Raw genomic sequence first — 17,794 nt, 5'->3', positions numbered from 1 at the left:
TTCACGCGTGTGGAGCCCCATTGCAATCAATATGGACTCGTGGAAAATGAGGCGCGCGTTCCCGCTACACGATAGTGTGAAAGTCCCCATTCACACCATTGCATAGCAGGAACACGCTTTGTGGTCACATGTTCCTGCACGTTTGTTTCCCTTATTTGCCGCACATCCTCATTGATTTCAATGGGTGGAGCAGGCCCAACGAATGTGGGAAAATCGCATATGTAGCAAAATCTGCTGCAAGCGTCCCATGTTTTTTCCCCACGCGTGTGCACGTTTTGATGCGTGTTCAAGGAGGGGGAAAAGCGCATTTGTTTGACCGTGTTAGGGGTGCCATTAACACATAATGACACCGCAAGCCTGCTGTGCGTTTTTTACACATTCCTTGTACACGCGTCAAAGCGCGCGCATGGCATGCGTTGGGCCCATGTTCACCGAAGGTGTGAATGGGAACTGAGGGTTCATGCACGGCTGAACCCCAAAGGCTCGGGCTGATATTGGGATATTGCCACTGCCTGGGAGTCACAGGCTGATATTGGGGTACGTGGGCGGCTGATATTGGGGTATTGCCCTTTCCAGGGAGCCACAGGTGCTCCTGTAATAAAGACCGGTCACTGCTCCTCTCTCTCCTTGTGCAGGGCGACTAGTCTTGTCTCCGCCCCCTCCTGTAGTTTTCTGCAGGCAGCCTGTAGTGGGTGGGGCCTGTTGTATTTTTTCATGTGAAGTCCATGCATGATAAGTAATGTGTCAGTGTAACTCTTCCAAGTATTTATAACCTCAGTACTCCCCCTTGCCAATGCCTTCATCTGCTTTTCTCTCCAGAAGGACGGAGCCATCTTTGCTCAGGCCTCCTAGGAGGGACACGTGCTGCATGTAATTGCGTGCAGCCACCTGTACCTCCCTATGGGAGGACTCAGCTGCACGCGGTTGCAAGCACATGGTCTGCATCCAAATGGTCCCGTATGGGTGTGCATGTTCGGGTCTGTGTGTAACCACATGCATCCGTGCCCTTCCAGGCAGCTGCACACAATGACATGGAGCGCTTGTCCCTCCCGGGAGCAGGACTCCGCATAGGCATTGCATGCCCCATGGACGTGCACTCTCATGTGAATGAGCCCTTAGTATGAGTGGAAACATATAGACTAGAGCAGGGGAAGGCATCCTCAGCAATCCAGCATTTGCAGAACTACAAGCCCCATGAGGCATTGCAAGACTGACAGCCAATGGCGTGACTCCCAGAGGCTGAGGCATCATGGGATGTATAGTTTCACCACAGCTGGACTGTCGAGGTTGCCTACCCCTGGCCTAGAATCACGCAGGATTTTCACATATCTGTCTTCCATTGCTTCTGGAACATTGAAGGGAGATAACTCTGCAGGCCCAGGATGGAGTATCCCTTTAAGTAGCGTACCTTCTCTATAGGTAGAACTCGATGGACTTGTGTCTTTTTTCAACCTGACTAACTATGCAACTACTCCTGGTCCTATGATCCCGTGCCGTTCCTGTGTGATCATGCGGATGTGTAGAGCTTCTCTCAATGTGTTCCATTGTGTAGATAACAGAAATCACAGGTACTAAAGGATTTAATAAGATAATTCATAGAATGACATCCGAATAAATATATAATATACATCAAAACAAGTTTAAATACAACACGAAGTACATCAGCAAACTAGTAACAGTCGGTGCAGCTCAGACAAAGCTGGGAATTGGTTTTCATTGCTCTGAAAGTGTCGGGAAGTCCCGTTTACAGCTGAGATTATTTATATCTCTATATTCTTATCTCTCTATCTGCTGAACTGCAGTACAGAATCTAGGCCGGCGGCCCGGTACAGGACAACGATTACATTGGATCACCTCCTCGGACTCTAGAACAGAATATTAATATGTGAAAAGTGCAAATTTTGGGGCTCATTATATATGTGCACACCGGGACAATGCCCCTTCCGTACACGGTGGTGTGTTAGAGATAAAGGGTCACCTCCGATTTTCGGCACAACAAGGTGCGTAGGCGGCGTGTTAATGACACAAGGTGCGTAGGCGGCTCACTCATTTCAATGGGCATGTTGATGACGCGACGCACGTTAACATTCCGCAACAATGTGAATGGGCCCTAAAAATGTTTAAACAGTGCCAATTTGTGGAAAGGAGAGTTCCAGTGTTCTCTGATCGCTCACACTTGAATAGTGCTGGACTCGAGGTAAGCAGGTTCAAAATATGTGCAAACGTGCAAAGGTTTCCCTGCCAGAGAAGTGGTCGGCCAGTTTTGTGATTCACGCCTCCCAGCTGCTGCTGCTGGCATTTCCTGGTCATGTTTTGCGGCTTTGCTTGCCACATTTCACCTCCAGCCTACTTGATGTACAATAAAATCAGCCTCATCAGCTCTGTCCAGTGAGCAGGACACCCAGGGAGTGGCTGAGGGGGCTTGCTGGCTGTGCAGTGTGGCAGAGGTGTGTCGGGTCACAAGACTGGCTGAACCAAAAAACAAATCCTTTGGCAGGTACAATAGTGTATGTGAGTGTATATATCTTTATCCCATGGTTGTATTTCAGCTGTTCATTTAGACCAGGGGTAGCAAACCTCCGGCCCTCCAGCTGTGGTGGAACTACAAATCCCATAAGGCATTGCAAGATTCTCACAGCCAAAGGCATAAATCCCAGAGAGATGCATCATGGGATTTGTAGTTTCACCACAGCTGGAGGCGCCAGAGGTTTGCTACCCCAGATTTAGACATTTGCTAGTTGTTGTACTAGACCTGAAAGGCTCAATAGGTCACAGACAGCCGCTGATCAGCATCTGCCAGGCCAAACATTTCATATTTTCCAAAAGCTTATTCCAGAAGGTTTTAGTTTTACGTTGCCTGACAGTGACCCATTGTGTGTTACAGGGGTAGGTGACCTCAGCCCTCCAACTGTTGTGGACTAACAGCCACAGGCATGACTCCCAAAGGCAGAAGCATGATGGGATGTGTAGTGTAAGCACTGCGGGAGTGCTGAGGTTGCCTACCCCTGGTGTAGTAGAATAGGAGAGGTGACGGATACCCGTCAGGCTTACAGAAAAGTAATAGCAATTGGCTAAGAGAAGAAAATCAGTCTGTTGTTCGAGGTTCCAGGAAAGGATTGTCCACGGGTATAGTGATTACCCCGTGCCTGATCCGGATACAATGAAGCAGACTGGGAGATGACCACCTCTCCTCTTCAGCAAGGAAGGAAGGAAGGATAAAGATGACAGCCCCGGAACCTGCGGTTTCAAAACAAAGTCACCAAAGGGAAGGCAGTTCCCATATTTCCAACCTGACAGGTTCCTTACATGGTCCCCAGATAAGGGATAAGGATCCAGAAGTATGGAGTAGAGACAGCCATACAGAGATGCATTTTGATTGGCCAGCTCAATTCTACCATTCATATCAAAATCTATATACGATGTGCGCCGGTCAAAGGATCGGTTCTTATTACACACTTGCAGTAGTGGAACCAGACAATTGAAATCTTTCTGTGCATGACCAGCTCTGGGGATTGGCTATACTAAAAGATGATTTCTGATTGGCAGATGGGGACTGTATTTTTTCTGCAATGTGAAATTTGATTGGCTGTGGTGCTTTGCACAGCCCACAGCAAGCGCCGTCCCCTGGTCATTATAAAAGACACTGAACAGCACCGGATTCGCAGTATCTATGCCGTGGTGGTTCCTGTATAACAGTGCGTGATTATGTTCTATTAAAAATGAATTTGTGGATGAAAAGCAGGAATGAGGAATAGCTCATCAGTCAATGTGCTGTGGAGTGAACAGTTCTCAGTCATAATGACAGGTCCTCGTGATTCTCAGCGGCAGTGTGCGTATACAGATTGTCCAGCGTCAGGCTGTTCATTGTGAAGCTGGGAGCATCCTTCGAGGATAAAAAGGGATGAGGTCTCTGAGAGCAGGGGCCGGCTTCTCCTCCTCCAGCTGCAGCTTATTGTTGGGTTCTAGCAGCTGCTGCATGTAACCCGATGTACCCAGGAGGACGTGACCCGTAGCCTGCATAGTGAAGAGGGTCCAACGTAGCGCCTCCCTGTGTGGGGGAAATATAAAATATTATTAGAAAAATGTGGCATTTTAACACTCTTTGCAAGCAGATGATGATATATTTTCTCCGGTGGAGAAGGGATAGGAACCTCCGTCAGGTTTTTATTGTGGTCTGGATACTCATTGGGAAGATTTCCTCTCACTTCCTCCACAGAAAGGGAAATATGGGAACACTTCCCTCCAGTGTGAACACAGATCGCTCTGCAAGGTTATTAGTAGCAAAATATCAGGCCCCAGCATGAGAGAACACATACCGAGGTCTGATATTTTGTTATACTCATCTAATGTCCCACCTCAACCTAACCAGTGAACCATCACGTTCTCAAACAGTTCATCCCCACACAGCTCCCTCTATATGTATTACTGGCCCCTCCCTTTTAGATTGTAAGTCCTCACGGGCAGGGCCCTCCTTACCATCTTGTCTTGAATTGTAATGTCTTCCTTATATTGTAAAGCGCTGCGCAAACTGTTGGCTCTATATACATCCTGTATAATAATAATGTCCAGTGCCGTCCCGCAAACCCAAAGCATCGTGTCTCCTGACCCAGCTCACTGGAGCTATGCCAACCCCCCTCCACTGCCAATCTTCATATACCCTCTCCACACTCCAGCAATGTCCTTGACTCAGTTCAGCACTGGGTGTCATTCTGGTCATTTCCTGTAAGCCCAGCCTGCCATATACATGCATTCCCTAGGGGGCACATCAATACCCAGGCTGGGCTAACAGCTCCTTACATGAGCGCCACTCAATCCTGGAAGAACGCCTCATATCTGCAGTGAGGGAGTGGGAGCCATGATGCCCTGGGCTCGCAAGACGTGAGCTGAATGTCAACGGGTGTCCTTCAACCCAGAAGATGAGCAAGGCTGGATCAATGAGCAGGCAAGTCCATGGGGGACAGCACTGGAGATCAGGTGACTATAGCAGCCAGACCTGCTTTTTGCCCAAGCCAGATTTCAGCTTTAAATCCTATTTTCCATAGGCCCCGTACACATTTATCTGTACACGTTATACTGCGTGTATACTCACTTCACCACGCGCTTGGCACTGTAGCACTGCAGGTTATAGGACACGCTGTACGTTCCATAGAATGTGGCCTTGACATTGATGCATCCTATGAAGTCTTGCGGGTGATTCTTGTAGAGGTCGAAGCTGAACTGAGCCACGTCGATCTTCTTCTGAGGCTTACTGGACAAGGTAATATGGTAGCCGGCTTTCTGCTGGGTAAGAAGGGAAGGATTAGATTGGCTCTCACTGCTGGAAATAGTCTTAATGGCGAATAAAACACTTCATAGCTTAGTGAATGGAGCTTATTGTCCAAGCAGGCAACATGTAACAAAAATGATACTAACTATAGGAACACTATACAGCTTATTGCATATTAGGACTGACCAAGGAGTAGGAGGAGAAGAGAAAAAAAGTCTGCTTTGCCCATAGTAATAAAGTTAAAGTAGAGCTCCAGGATATCTTTTCTGTTAAATGTTCTTCTTTGTCAGAGTTACTTTTTTTTAAAAGAGCCGTATAAACAGAACAAAGAAAAATGACTGACGGACCAATGGAAATCAAAAGACTTGATTAAAGGATTATGAACTGGGGGCATTTCCTGCCATTCTGACGAGAGCGATTTTGGCCAGAAGGGTTTCATTACAGCTGATGAGAGAAATAGCAAGCACAGATAGATGCCCAAGTACAGAAAAGCGCAGATCTACGCTGGTTGGTCACCGAGTGGTTAATAAGACCATGACCCTTACCAGACCATTCATTTCAACAAAAATATCTTCCCATAAGTTTTTATGTGCAGAACACATTTTACGCATGTTATTTACCTGTGAAATCCTCCCCGGTGTAGACATCCAAAGATCCCGAGACTGCTGCAGGGAACCGCCATCTTGGATGTGATGTCAGCAGCCCCAGCAGACTCAGAGCTGTCCCAAGTGACACTCTATATATAGTATTCCCCTTTGCCCCCCACCAAAGCAGCATATAAAAAGGTGGCCATACACTTTACAACCCTCGCAAGACTTTTGTCTTGCGAGGGTTGTAAAGTACTTAAAAAAACGTACGATCTGCCCATCTTGGACAGGCAGATCGTACTTGCGAAAGCCCGCCCCTCATTGCGATCACTGCAATGAGGGGCGGGCTTTCCAGCCTGCTTGTTCGACGGAAGACGTGCGACCGTACAGTAGAAAGGCATCATGGCACACTCCCAAAACCAGCATGTAAAACAACTTGTCTCACCACTAAGGACAATGACAGAGGTTTGGATACACGTCTTCAGCCGAGGATGTGTAAGCCGCACTGCCGCGCCAAGGCACCTCTTATAGTGCGGTCCTAACTCTAAGCTATGAGAGTCTCCATCTTGGAGCACATGGGGGCAGAAGATATCAAATCGGGTGCAGGTTTGTCAGGATGCCTTTCTACTGTTTTACTGTTCAAAGCCCATTTCGTGTGCACCTTACTGTACAACTGGTAACAAATTGTTGAGTGCGTTTGTCGTTTGTTTTGTCGTACCGTAGAAACAGTCGCACGCCTTCCATACACTGCATGATTATCGTACGATTGCGGGATTTCCCGCGATTCTCATACGAGAATCGTGCAGTGTAGTGGCACCTTAAGGTTATGCAGGGAGGTAAGGGTAGGGGGCGGAGGAGCTGGGCCAGTACAGAGAGTAATTAGACATTGTCAGAAGAAGAGGAGAGCGCTATGATGTGCGAGGAAGGAGGGGACTAGGCTAGGGAACTGACTCTTTCTGGAGAATCAAATTTGCTAGCAAGATTAAATGCACATTGCAATCGAATAAAGAATTAAAAAAAATAATGATGGAAAGGAGCAATGCTGCAATAATATAAAACACTGGATTATTTTGGACGTTTACCTAGATTATAAATTGGAATGTAACCTGTGTGGGCACTTTTATCATAAGTACAATCATGAAAACTGGAGGAGACAGAATCTGGAGCCGTCGCCCATGGCAACCAATCAGCTTCTCTGTCTCATTTTCAAATCTTAACTGAACAAACTTGAGAGAAGCTGATTGGTTGCCATGGGCGACTGCTCCAGATTCTGCCTCCTCTAGTTTTGATAAATTCCCAGCTGTTTTTATGGTATATCATATATGGCACTCTGCCGCTGTATGTACACAGGACACACAACCCCTATGCGCTCACCTGGGATGGTTTCCATGTCTGTCCCTTTTCCAGTGCCATAAAGACAGCTCCACTGTCCAAGGACTGGAAGAAGTCCTCGGTGTCCACTTCAGTCCCATCTTCTTCCAGGACCAGCGTGATAGCATAACTCGTGAGCAGGGCATCCTGGGTCTGTGGGCATTGAGAATAGATACAGATGATGGAGGATGATCACAAATATTACAGAATTTCAAACGGCTCTACACACCTTGGAAGTCAATTACAACATAAATATGTATGAATACACAATCATTTCCACCTATATAATAGCCTTCTATATTGTTGTCCGGTGTTCTATCAAAGTTGGTGACTGCGTTAGAATGTGTGACCGGTGACGTGGACACACATTTTAACCTAATCACGCCCACTTTTCCGGCGGTGGAATGTGTGACCGGCAAAAGGTGAAGAATTACGGCTGTTCCAGGGCAGATCAGCATCGCAGATCATATGTGCAGGAGAACCGATCTGCCCTGGAACAGCTGATCGGTCCCGAAATGTCACTTCTATCCGACTTTGTGAGTGCGATCTCACATTCCACAAAGTCGGATAGAAGTGACATTTCAAGACCGATCAGCTGTTCCAGGGCAGATCGGTTCTCCTGCACATATGATCTGCGATGCCGATCTGCCCTGGAACAGCTGAGAAAGTGTCGCAATTCTCTACTTCTCTTTTTGCCGGTCACATATTCCACCGCCGAAAAAGTGGGTGTGATTATGTTAAAATGTGTGACCACTTGACCGGTCACACATTCCAACCCAGTCACAATCTTTGATAGAACACCGGTTTCTGCTACAGACTGATCTACAATACATTTCCCAACAGGTTTTTGGTCATGTTTATATCGTCTGGTTGAAGATGGAGTGGGAAAGTATCAGAACGCTACCCTGGGCTACATTAGAGAAAATTGCCCCTCACTTATTGTCTTGGTCACAACAAGCTAGGAGGAAAAATCTACAATATGAACATAGAGAGCAATAAGAAGCCGACAGGGGTTCTGGCTTTCTCCGACTCCACTAAAGAGAAAACATTTGTTTACATCCGTCTCTATTGCTGTTGGAGCTTTTCCCTTACTTCCTTTCTGCTAGAACTAATGATACCAAGACAGGAAGTGAGGGGAGATTTTTCCAATGGAGCCTTGGATAGCTGTGAAAAAAACAAATACGAGTTCTAATCATAACCCATTCTATCAAAATGTTACAAAATAGTTCTGACAGGACAGAACACGTTATTAACCTTTTGAAATCTGTGTATTTAAAGTGGACCAATTCTCAAATGATGTGATCTTCTTATTTAGAGCGAAAAGCGCTTTTTGTTAACACTAGGGATGCACAGATACTATTCGAGTACCAGTGCCGATATTTGGCACTTTCATGAGAACTACCAGGGTTGCGGCGGTTGCAGCTGGGACCTGGCTCTGGCGCCTCACCACTGTCCTGAAATCATTAGTCTGTATTGTTTTAGAAAAACTGTCACATGACAATAAACACAAATGTATCAGTACTCGTATCTGTGAGTACTTGGAGAAGTATCAGTACTCGTACTCGCAAAACTGGTATCGGTGCATCTTTATTTATATTAATAAAAACCAAAATCATACATTAAAGGCCCTATTCACACTAAGCGACATACCTTACAAGCGGATCCGCACGGCCGGGATAGCGCGACTGTTCGGGGCGACGTTCCAGCGGCGATAGCGTGACCTTCACTGTCGGGCTGCATTCAAAAATAGAAAAATTGCGCGACATCCGCGGGAAAAAGGGTCCTGTTGAAGTGACAGCCAACATGGAGCTGTATATTAGAACAGCTCCATTGAATAACATCGGCCGGCGACTTCTCGCGATATCGCGTGGCAAAAATGCGCTATATCACGGTGGAAATAACGCGGCAATCCGCTCAGTGTGAATGGGGCCTAAAAGCAGAGATGTACAAATCCCGGGAGCTCCGTGTGCTTCTTACACATGACAGCTGCCTCCTAACTTTTGAATTATTCTCTTGTCTACTCTTGGAGCTGGAAAAGTATCGGTACTTGTACTGAGTACGGTACTTGGTATCGGCGCATCCCTACATAAAACCAATATTCTACCCATTTCCTCACCTTGTTCAGGAGATCTCCCAGACTATCCGCTACAATGCCCTTGCGGATGCTGCGGTCCCAGTTACAGACTCTGAAGGGCCGAGGCTTGGATGCCGGGCGAGAGAGGAACTGTTGAGTCATAGTAGCACTGACAGAGACGCATCTAAAAAAGAATCATGACAATAAAGTTACATCATGGAAATACAGAAAAATCTTTATGTGCATCAATGACCCAAAAAGCTAATGAGGGGAATTGATCAAAACCGGAGCAGACAAAATCTGGGAGCAGCTGTGCACGGCAACCAATCAGCATCCAACTTTTATTTTCAAACCTTAACTGAACAAACTGAAGAGAGAAGCTGATTGGTTGCCATGGCAACTGCTCCAGAATTGATAAATTCCCCCCCAAAGTGTTATCTGGGAAGAATATTTTGTCTGGTACCTCCCAACAAACCCACCAGATCCAAGTATTCTGTTGGACCCGAGATTAGCTTCCATCACTTGTTACTCGAGAGTCTAGCACGGCACATATAAGAAGATATAGAATATCATCAGATATATTGTTTCGGTCTAAAAGGACTTCGTCATCATAATTCAGTTGCCTATCATCAATGTGCGTCTGTGACAGTTCAAGCTTTCTGGGAATATTTCATAACTTTGTCTGTCCTTTGTCCTCATTGCACACGGATTTTGACTTTTGGTCAGGGTAGGAAGGAATCTCAGACATTGCCAGTGAATTTCCAAACATCGAGCTGTCTGACCAGCAAAGTAAACCAAAGGGAAGAGACATACAGCCTCACCCATGGCATGTACCATGATCTGTGAACGAGCCCCTCACAATTTATAGCATACCAGTATATCCAAGAACAAAAGATTTCCATCTGGTGATCCTACCAGTAAGAACACCTCCTGTTCTATGGCAAGGAGGAGCAGCATGGTCACCTCAAGAACACTTACAGGGTTTTCTGTAGCCCACAACTAGGGTGACAGCGCTGCTCCTCCACACCATAGGACAGTAAGTGTGTTACCATCATCATTTCCATATGAGAAGGGGGGTGTTCTGTAGTCCACAAATGTGAACTGGGCTCAAAACACTGTTCGAGATTTTAGTGCAGAAGAAGAAGAAACAAACTGTTTTAGAAGCAGAAATCACAAAAAGTTAGAGAGCTCATTGGCAGGATCAACAGGTTTTTTTTTTGCATGTATCTAACAGATATAATAAAATGTTTTCAACAGTATACTTAGCAGGTGAAAAGGAAGAGAAAAAAAAAGAAGAAGGGGAGGTAGTGCATTGTTAGGGTTTATATAGCAAAAATATCTTCCTCAGCACTGTGAGGAGTGAGGACATAGAAAGATAATAATAATAATTTAACATACACGAATATAGGAAACACAAAATGAGAACCATCTGAAAAACAGCTTACATTCTAAAACAAGAAGCGTGAAGTCAAATGTGCGTATTTGACTTGTGTATCAAGGAATATACTGCTTCGAAAAGATGAGCATTGAAGGAATGATTACAGAAGGTTTAGTGAATTCTTTGCACATAAGGAAGAGAGTTCCAGAGAAAGGGAGAAGCATGAGAGAAAACAAGAGGAAGACGTATCATTGTGGCAAGGTGAGCGATTGATTTTTACATCCCGGTTATATGCCTCCTTGGACAGATGGGTATTAAGGGAGTGATTTAAGAGGGAAGGTCGGTGAATACCTGTCAGCATGTGTTAGGGAGTTCCAGAGAAAGGGAGCAGCATGGGAGAAGACCAGAAAGTAAAAAGGTTTCTATTGTTTTTACCTAGATGGTAATGTAAGACTCAGGGCCATACATCTAGTTATCCTCCAGGTAAACCTGCAGGCCTATGCAGTAAAAACAGTAATAATAAAGTGCAGTTACCCATGGCAACTGAAAACTGATAACGGAAACCTGTATTCTGATTGGTAGCTATAGATCACTGAGCCATGCACAATGCTCTTTGCCTTACTGAATAACCCAAAACTTATAATTAAACTTGACTTGTCAACACACAACAGAAAATGTCATATTCTTACTTGGAAAGCGATCTGGGGGAGAGGAGACTCAGAGACTTCATGGCGTATTCCATATTTGTCAGAACGATTGTCTCCACTCTGAAAGAGAAAATGGAATTCAATATAAATATCTGATCATGTACAGTTACAAAAAACACAAGAGTACCGTACCATGTAAGGCTAGCCATAGACTACAAGGGAACGGTCAGGGTTTTGGGGTCATTTTAATTTCATTTCTTAACTGTAAAATGTTTAAAGGCCAGTTGAAGTCTCACATCTTTATAGGTCTTTACATTTGTTGCTTCATTCACTCCTACTGGTTACAAATGAGCCGTTTCCAAAAAGATATTGCTAAAAATGGTAACTGCAGGCGGCTCCGATTCATACCTTAGGATACCTCAGGTTGGACCTTTCCCCAATCGATCAGATCCTCTGGAATAAAACCAACGTATGGATTGTCCCCCCTTTACTCAAATCCATTGACGGCCTTATAATAAAAGCCTTGATTTCTAAACGCTGCCCAAAAAGAAGACGGGTGAATAATGGGTGAATTCTGTCTATACTTACTCATTGGCCATTGTATCAGATAATAGAAAATCACAGTCTGGGATGTTCACAGGAAGCTTGTGTATTGTAAATAGCAGGAATATCAGGTTTTATATCCTTTCTTATGACCTTTGTACCATCGAATCATTGGTTACATCACAGAGTGTGCAAAGTCCCTTCCACCGAGTCACTTCAACTCCACCCAAAGCAGATGTAGAGAGTACAACGTCTGCTCTGGTGAGGGTTCACAGGGGAGCTATGACTGTTTATTAGTCACCTGACAGGCTGCAACGTCATGCGATAGCTTTAAAGAGATCACATGATGTAATGTTACAGAAGGACTCCGGTCCAAAAGGTTAACTTTGTTGGGTAAAGAACAAGGACATGTATTTGGGGTCTGCCTCTTCTGCCCACTGCTACCACAGAAGAATATACAAAGTTGTGTATTTTAGTAGCATGTCTTTTCTTTATTAAACTCAAGCAACAATGGAGGTGACCAGTTGTCTGAGGGCATCAAAAATCACACTTGTAAAGACCTGCAATACTATTAGGAAACATGTTCTATTGTTAATTTATGGAGTGAGAGGCACCGGCTGGCAGGATTGTGGACGGCGTATACGTGTCACCTAGGTATCATACACAAACATAGCCATGTATCGGTGTTCGCTGAGGACACTAAAATTGGGAGGGTAACAGACATTATAACTAGGGATGCACAGATACTTTTCGAGTACCAGTGCCGATACTTGGCATTTTCATGAGAACTACCAGGGCTGCAGCGGTTGCAGCTGGGACCGGGCTCTGGCGCTCCACCACTGTCCTGAAATCATTAGTCTGTATTGTTTTAGAAAAACTGTCACATGACAATAAACAAAAATGTATCAGTACTCGTACTTGAAAGTACTCGGCAAGTACCAGTACTCGTAAAACTGGTACAGTTTCATTGTCACAGGTCGGCTCGAACTATGAGGTTGAATGAAAATCACTCACCTCAGTTCTTCTTTAAAAAAATATTTAAAAACTGCTGCTTGCATTTTTAAATGCTGTTTACGTTCTCAGAAATGCTTCCTAGCCCCCCCCCCCTGGTAATGTTAAGGAGAGGGCTGTGGGAAGTAACTGTATGTTAATATACTTACCCCGGTCTGTACTGTGCTCAGCTGGCAGATCTCATTGTCAGTTGTAAACTAGATTTGAACACTTCAATCCTAACAAAGGGTTAAAGACTTAGAACCATTGTAGGTTAATGAAGTAAACAATCAACTTGTCTAATTGTCTCCCTTTTGCTCTGTAAAATATACAATTGAAAGCATTTTGTTAGATTGATGTAACTGAATCAGGACCGCCGTATGTAAATAAATCCTGAAGCAGTTATAACAAGGTCCCAGCTGCTGCGGTAGTGATTTCAAAGGCTGATTGGTTGTACGGTGCCAGGATGTGAGCGCCCCTCCACTGCCTATCCCGGGCTCTGCTGTCCCCCGTGTGTGCCCAGGAACAGCACGGCGAGTCCGTTCACTTAGATCAGAAGCAGATCAGCGGCTGATCTCCCCTCCAATCACTGAACCTGGAAGCGACTTGTATTACCCGGAAGGGACGTGTATTATACGCGGTGCTTCCGGGTTTAGTGATTGGAGGGGAGATCAGCTGCTGGAAGTGCGCTTGCTGATCTGCCTCTGATCTAAGTGAGCGGACTTGCTGTACCCTTCCCAGCAGAGACCATTATAGGCAGTGGAGGTGGGGGGCTCACACTCCCTGGGACTGTACAAGCGATCGGGTGGCTTTATAGCCGACGGTTTGCTTGTATGTAAACGGCCATCACCGGCTGTTAAAAAACCGGTAGCACACCAGCCGTGGATCTTGGCAGATTTCTGCTTCATCAGCTTCTTTGGGGTCCCTAGGTGACATTCGGGGTCTCCATAAGGTCACAGCCGTTTTGCTATTACATAGGGGGCTTGTATAAAGTGTATAAAATAAAATTAAAGTTTAAAAAACGTGCAAAAATTTAAGATATTACCCCAGACAGCAAGTGCAAAAAAGTACTTGCTGATCCTGCCAGAAATCCAAGCGAGCTTGTACGTTCCTGCCCACTATGCGGTGTTACCTCAAGCCATGTTATCAGTCCTGCCCATTTCATCTTTGTGAACTGCAGAACACACCCTTGTTTTGCAAATGAGGAGAGGGGAGATTCTGTAGTCCAAACACTTCCCATCCAAAGCCGTGTATACATGCTTTTATTTTCTTCGTTCAACCTGGTGACTGAATGAAAAAAAAATGGAAAAGATTTCTCCATCAAAGCTTACGAGCGTTGGAGGAATCTCCTGCTGTTTCTTTTGTATCCCGACAGTGGCCGCCGGCTTATTGGCTGCTAGCTCTGTTCAGCTGACAATTTTCTGACATGCTCCTTTGATCAGCTGATCCAGAGATGCCATTTAGAAACATTGATCAAGAACCACACAAAATCTGAAGTGTGTATACCCGGCTTTAGGGTAACAATGTAGTTCCTTCATAGATTTGGTACAGTGCAATGAGTAAGTGTTGTCATCCTAAAGGTGCCCATACACCTGCCGATTATCGTATGATAATCACGGGTGATCCTGCGATCGTACGATAACCGGCAGGTGTATGGAAGGCGTGCCAACGTTTATACTGTACGGTCGCACGTCTTTTGTCTTACAAGCATGTTGGAAAACCTGCCGAAAATCGTACGATTGTCGGCGGGTTAGTGGCGTGCTCGGAAGACAAATGCCGAACGGGCCGGTGTGCGCAAGCGCACACTGCCCGCTCAGCATTGAAATCATGGGAAACCCTCCCCTCAGCGGGGCGGGCTTGGGATGATCGCAAGTACGATCTGCCTGTCCAAGATGGGCAGAGCGTACAAGATTTTATTTACCTTACAACCATCGCACAACGAAAGTCGTGCGATGGTTGTAAGGTGTATGGGCAGCTTAAGACAGGAAGTGCGATATTGGCAGGATCATCAGGTGACTAAAGGAAAAGAAAACCTGAACAAGGAAACTAATGCACCCAAATGTTCTGCCGGGCTGCAATATATCATAGTAATAAATTGCCCCGGTTAGATACACGTCATGAAAGACATGAAAGGGGGTCCAGGCAGAAAATCTTCTCAGCGATGCAGTTTTAAATTGAAGTTCGAATACATTTCTTTAAATTCGGACATTCGGATGCATCTGATTTCCAACTAATCCACATTTTTTGACCAGTACCGGTAAAGGGGGAAACAGAACAGACTAAAAAGGGGGAAACAGAACAGACTAAAAAGGGGGAAACAGAACAGACTAAAAAGGGGGAAACAGAACAGACTAAAAAGGGGGAAACAGAACAGACTAAAAAGGGGGAAACAGAACAGACTAAAAAGGGGGAAACAGAACAGACTAAAAAGGGGGAAACAGAACAGACTAAGGCTGGGTTCACACCTAGGCGTATCGAATATGCGCGTTTGTCGCGCGAGGGCTACCTGGCTGTATCCCAATGGATACGCGTGGCAAATACGCCCCAAAGAAGCTCCTGTACTTCTTTGGGCGTAGGGCGTTTTGTAGCGCGTTCATACGGCCTGTAATACGCCCAGGTGTGAACCATACCCATAGGAAATAATGGGATTTCGGTGTTTGAGCGTTTTGCAGAGCGTAGGAACGCGCTACAAAACGCCCAGGTGTGAACCGCGCCTAAAGGGCAACAGAAGAGAGCCACATTTACAAACGAGTAATTGTTAATTAAAAAGGACCCCATCTTAATTGATCTGAACCGAAAAACAAAAATAAAAATTGATCCAAATTCTGAATAAAGAACTAAAATCGAATTTTGGATCTGAAATCCGCCCGCCCCCGAAAAAAATAAATACATTTTTGAATCGATCCAAAACTAAACAGTTTTTTTTAGCCTGCACATGTCTCCTGCAGAGAGCTCTGTGACCTGGAAGGTCGGCTGTAAAGTATAAATAACACTCACCTTCCAACCTTCCTCCACCTGTTGAAGACCCCAAACCGTCTGAGTCACTTCACGATCCCACCACCAGCCTGCGATATGAGATCTGTCCAATGAAATGAATGAACATGTTGGAAGGTTTCTATCATCCTATTCATCTAGAACTCTTTGTGTGGAAGGAGGACAATCCACAGACAACATTCCTAATCCTTTTATGACGGAGCGGCCGGCCTCTGCTCAGCCTGGATTGATGGAGAGCGCGGATTGGTTGTCCTCCGCTTTGCAAACAAGGCAAACACAGTGTCAGACAACACCGCTACTGTATAGGGAGGAGACAATTACATGCACGTTATAGCTGCAAGGAAGCATCCTATGCACGGCTCAAATTCTGTCAAGTCAGCAAATTCGAGCTGTCGGCCTTCCTTTAACATAAATCCATTTCTCCATCAACTTTTGTTGAAGGAGCCGGTTCTAAAAATTTTCACCGAGCAGTGACTGCGGCCAATCAGCTCCAAGCAGTCAATGTTTGTGTATTCTGACAACGGTGGGTGCAGGCGGGGGGGGGGCCAGGCAGGCAAATCAAGCTTTTTTTTAAATCTTGTTCACCTTCCCCCTGTAGTTGCCCATAGGGGCCTGTTGGGCTCCTCCCACAGCTCTGCTCAGGCTATGAACAGCACAATGATGATGTCACTATTACATTTACAAAGTGATATCTGGGTTGGCAAAGGCACTTGTGGATTTATTTCCCATTTGGCAACCGCTCCAGATTCTCTCTGCTCTAGTTTTGATAAATCCCCCCCCCCCTTAGTGTTTAAGCCAACATTAAGTCCCCATTCACACCTATGTGATTTGTCACACGTCAGCAATAGCACAACAAGAACAGACCTATTATCTCCTATGGGGCTCATTCACACCTAAGCGTTGCATTGCTGTGCACCTTGAAAAAAAAAAGGCGCAGGGGTTTCTTTTGGCCGCTATACAGTAGGGGAATTTATCAAAACTGGAGCAGTTAGAATCTGGAGCAGTTGCCCAGGGCAACCAATCAGCATCTCTCTGCAGTCTGCTCAGTTGGGATTTGAAAATGAGAGAGAGAAGCTGATTGGTTGCCATGCAGATCTACTCCAGCTTTGATAAATCCCCCCCAGTGCGTTTTTGACCTCACAGAGTTGAACGGTTCACATGAAAAACGCACGTCTAGTGTTTTAGGAATGTTTGCGTGCACAGCAAACGGTCCCCCTAGCAACATAGTACTGCAACCTAGGCAACAGCAGATATTGCTCGTCATTGGCCAAAAAAAAAAACCAACCCCATGCAGCATGAAAACACAAAAAATTTGCATTACATCGCATCAACGTGCATAAGAACTTGCAACCCGCGGGCTGAGCGAAGAATACAGAACAGATTCCTCCACCGACGCTTTACGAGTGTCGATCGAGGAATCTCCCGCTGCATGTTGATGGCGACCGCTGTCAGAATACCTGAACAGATAAGCCGCCGACTCTGTTCATTCAAAGATTTTCCAATCAGATGATTGAGGGATGCCGCCGGGCCAAAGGGCGCTGACAGCGGCACCCACTGTGCGAAATTACAGATGGTTCCTGAAAAAACAGACCAAAATTTGCATAATGTATGGCCGGCTGGGTCCTTATGTCTCCCCCTAGGCATGTACAAGCAGTTAACCCTCGCAGTGCATGGGGCAGTTTGGAGATGGGCTTAAAAGGTACCATCACCACCAGCTACAACACATCAGGAGATACCCGTCATGCACTTTACTAATGTATATAATAATATGATACAATGACAGAGATACTCACAGAGGATGGGATGAGACCTGCGGGCGGCAGTGCGTCCTCCTCCAGACTGCTGTCAGCAGTGATCTAGTACCTGGCTTGCCACATACACAGCCTGTTGGTCAGTCTTTTGTCTATGATGGGTCACATTCCCTCCCCTTCACCCAAACTGCTA

General features: G+C 45.6%; 1 protein-coding gene across 2 annotated transcripts; it reads right to left on the bottom strand.

Moving 5' to 3' along the window:
• Positions 1 to 3,825: 3,825 nt before the first annotated feature.
• Positions 3,826 to 17,680, bottom strand: CIDEC (cell death inducing DFFA like effector c). Of its 2 annotated transcripts, none has more exons than XM_018576112.1 (6): positions 17,644 to 17,680; positions 11,366 to 11,443; positions 9,341 to 9,482; positions 7,228 to 7,377; positions 5,090 to 5,277; positions 3,826 to 4,048 (listed from the first exon to the last, which is right to left on the bottom strand). In XM_018576112.1, exons 2-6 carry the CDS (start codon positions 11,416 to 11,418, stop codon positions 3,862 to 3,864), a joined length of 720 nt encoding a protein of 239 aa, XP_018431614.1. In that variant the 5' UTR covers positions 11,419 to 11,443; positions 17,644 to 17,680; the 3' UTR covers positions 3,826 to 3,861. The 2 variants fall into 2 exon arrangements, with proteins under 2 accessions (XP_018431614.1, XP_018431613.1); XM_018576111.1 differs by lacking the exon at positions 17,644 to 17,680 and adding an exon at positions 11,912 to 11,968.
• Between the last annotated feature and the right edge of the window lie 114 nt (positions 17,681 to 17,794).

This window comes from Nanorana parkeri, unplaced genomic scaffold (genome assembly GCF_000935625.1).
Source record: "Nanorana parkeri isolate BGI_ZX_2015 unplaced genomic scaffold, ASM93562v1 scaffold56, whole genome shotgun sequence".
NCBI lineage: Eukaryota > Metazoa > Chordata > Amphibia > Anura > Dicroglossidae > Nanorana > Nanorana parkeri.
This window is presented reverse-complemented; position numbering and strand designations above follow the sequence as displayed.

Excerpts from the sequence above, each read along its gene's own strand:
- CIDEC (XM_018576111.1), bottom strand. Across the intron at positions 9,483-11,365 it reads TCCCCCAGATCGCTTTCCAA|ATGCGTCTCTGTCAGTGCTA; the intron begins GTAAGAATATGA and ends ATTCTTTTTTAG. Across the intron at positions 5,278-7,227 it reads AGACATGGAAACCATCCCAG|AAAGCCGGCTACCATATTAC; the intron begins GTGAGCGCATAG and ends CTTACCCAGCAG.